The sequence below is a fragment of the Sinocyclocheilus anshuiensis genome, unplaced genomic scaffold (assembly GCF_001515605.1).
Source record: "Sinocyclocheilus anshuiensis isolate Anshui unplaced genomic scaffold, SAMN03320099.WGS_v1.1 C32407748, whole genome shotgun sequence".
Classification (NCBI taxonomy): domain Eukaryota; kingdom Metazoa; phylum Chordata; class Actinopteri; order Cypriniformes; family Cyprinidae; genus Sinocyclocheilus; species Sinocyclocheilus anshuiensis.
In genome coordinates, this window is record NW_015616030.1 from 1 (window position 1) to 950 (window position 950).

Consider the following 950-nt stretch of genomic DNA (forward strand, 5'->3'; position numbering starts at 1 on the left):
TTTTTTTCAGGATTCTTTGAAAGTTCAAAAGAACAACATTTATTTGAAATGGAATTTTCTATAACATTAAAAATGTCTTTACTGTCACTTTTGATCAGTTTTAAGCATCCTTTTATATTAATATTAAAACAAATATCACAACTAACTTGAATTAATATATTAAAAATAAACAAAATAACGCACTGTAATAAATTATTTCCTAAAGAATATTCTGTTCCCTTAGAAATACATCACATTACTAAAGTTAAATGCATTGCAAATTATTATCATAATTGATTGGGTCATTTATTGCACTGATATTTGTTTCAGTTTTTCGGAACTCACCGTGGCATTTGACCTCAGGGTTTCCCCAGAACAGCTCTCTACACTCTCGGCAGGTTCTGCCGCCAAACCCGGGTTTACAAGAGCACTGGCCCATAATCTACAGCACAGAGAATAAAAAAAATACAGATTAATCCATGTGCACTTTATTACGATCCTAAACATGACATACTGTATGTGTGTGAAGGTGGTCTGACCTCATTGCAGGACGAGCTGACGGAATGGTTGAGGTCGCAGTCGCAGGCCTCGCAGCCTCTCCCGCTGGCCATATTCCAGGTGTCCGGTGCGCACTGATCGCAGTTCTGGCCCACCACGTTAGGAAGACATTGACACTGACCGCTGTTCAAGTCACAGTTGCAGTTACCCGGAGAGGGGCACGTCTCCTCAACAGAGCCCATATGATTACACACACACTCTGAGAAAGACCAGGACAAAACATTAGAAACTCAGCGGCCAGGAGTCAAATGCATAATTATACTAGATGCGCAAAATGTACATTTTAAAATGACTTTTTTTACTATACTAGTAAAAAAAACTTTATCTAGACTTCAAAAGTACTAATCTTTTCAATTGTCCATACTATGTTTTAAATAGATTTATAAATCAGGCATTGTATCGACAATAATACT

General features: G+C 37.2%; 1 protein-coding gene across 1 annotated transcript; it reads right to left on the reverse strand.

The window, feature by feature from the left end:
* Window positions 1-324: 324 nt before the first annotated feature.
* LOC107682616 (laminin subunit beta-1-like) lies at window positions 325-730 on the reverse strand (the record flags this gene model as incomplete). The annotated part of the gene is made up of 2 exons (XM_016478799.1): window positions 519-730; window positions 325-421 (listed from the first exon to the last, which is right to left on the reverse strand). Coding segments are annotated over exons 1-2 (298 nt in total), but the record flags the coding sequence as incomplete, so codon positions are not given.
* Between the last annotated feature and the right edge of the window lie 220 nt (window positions 731-950).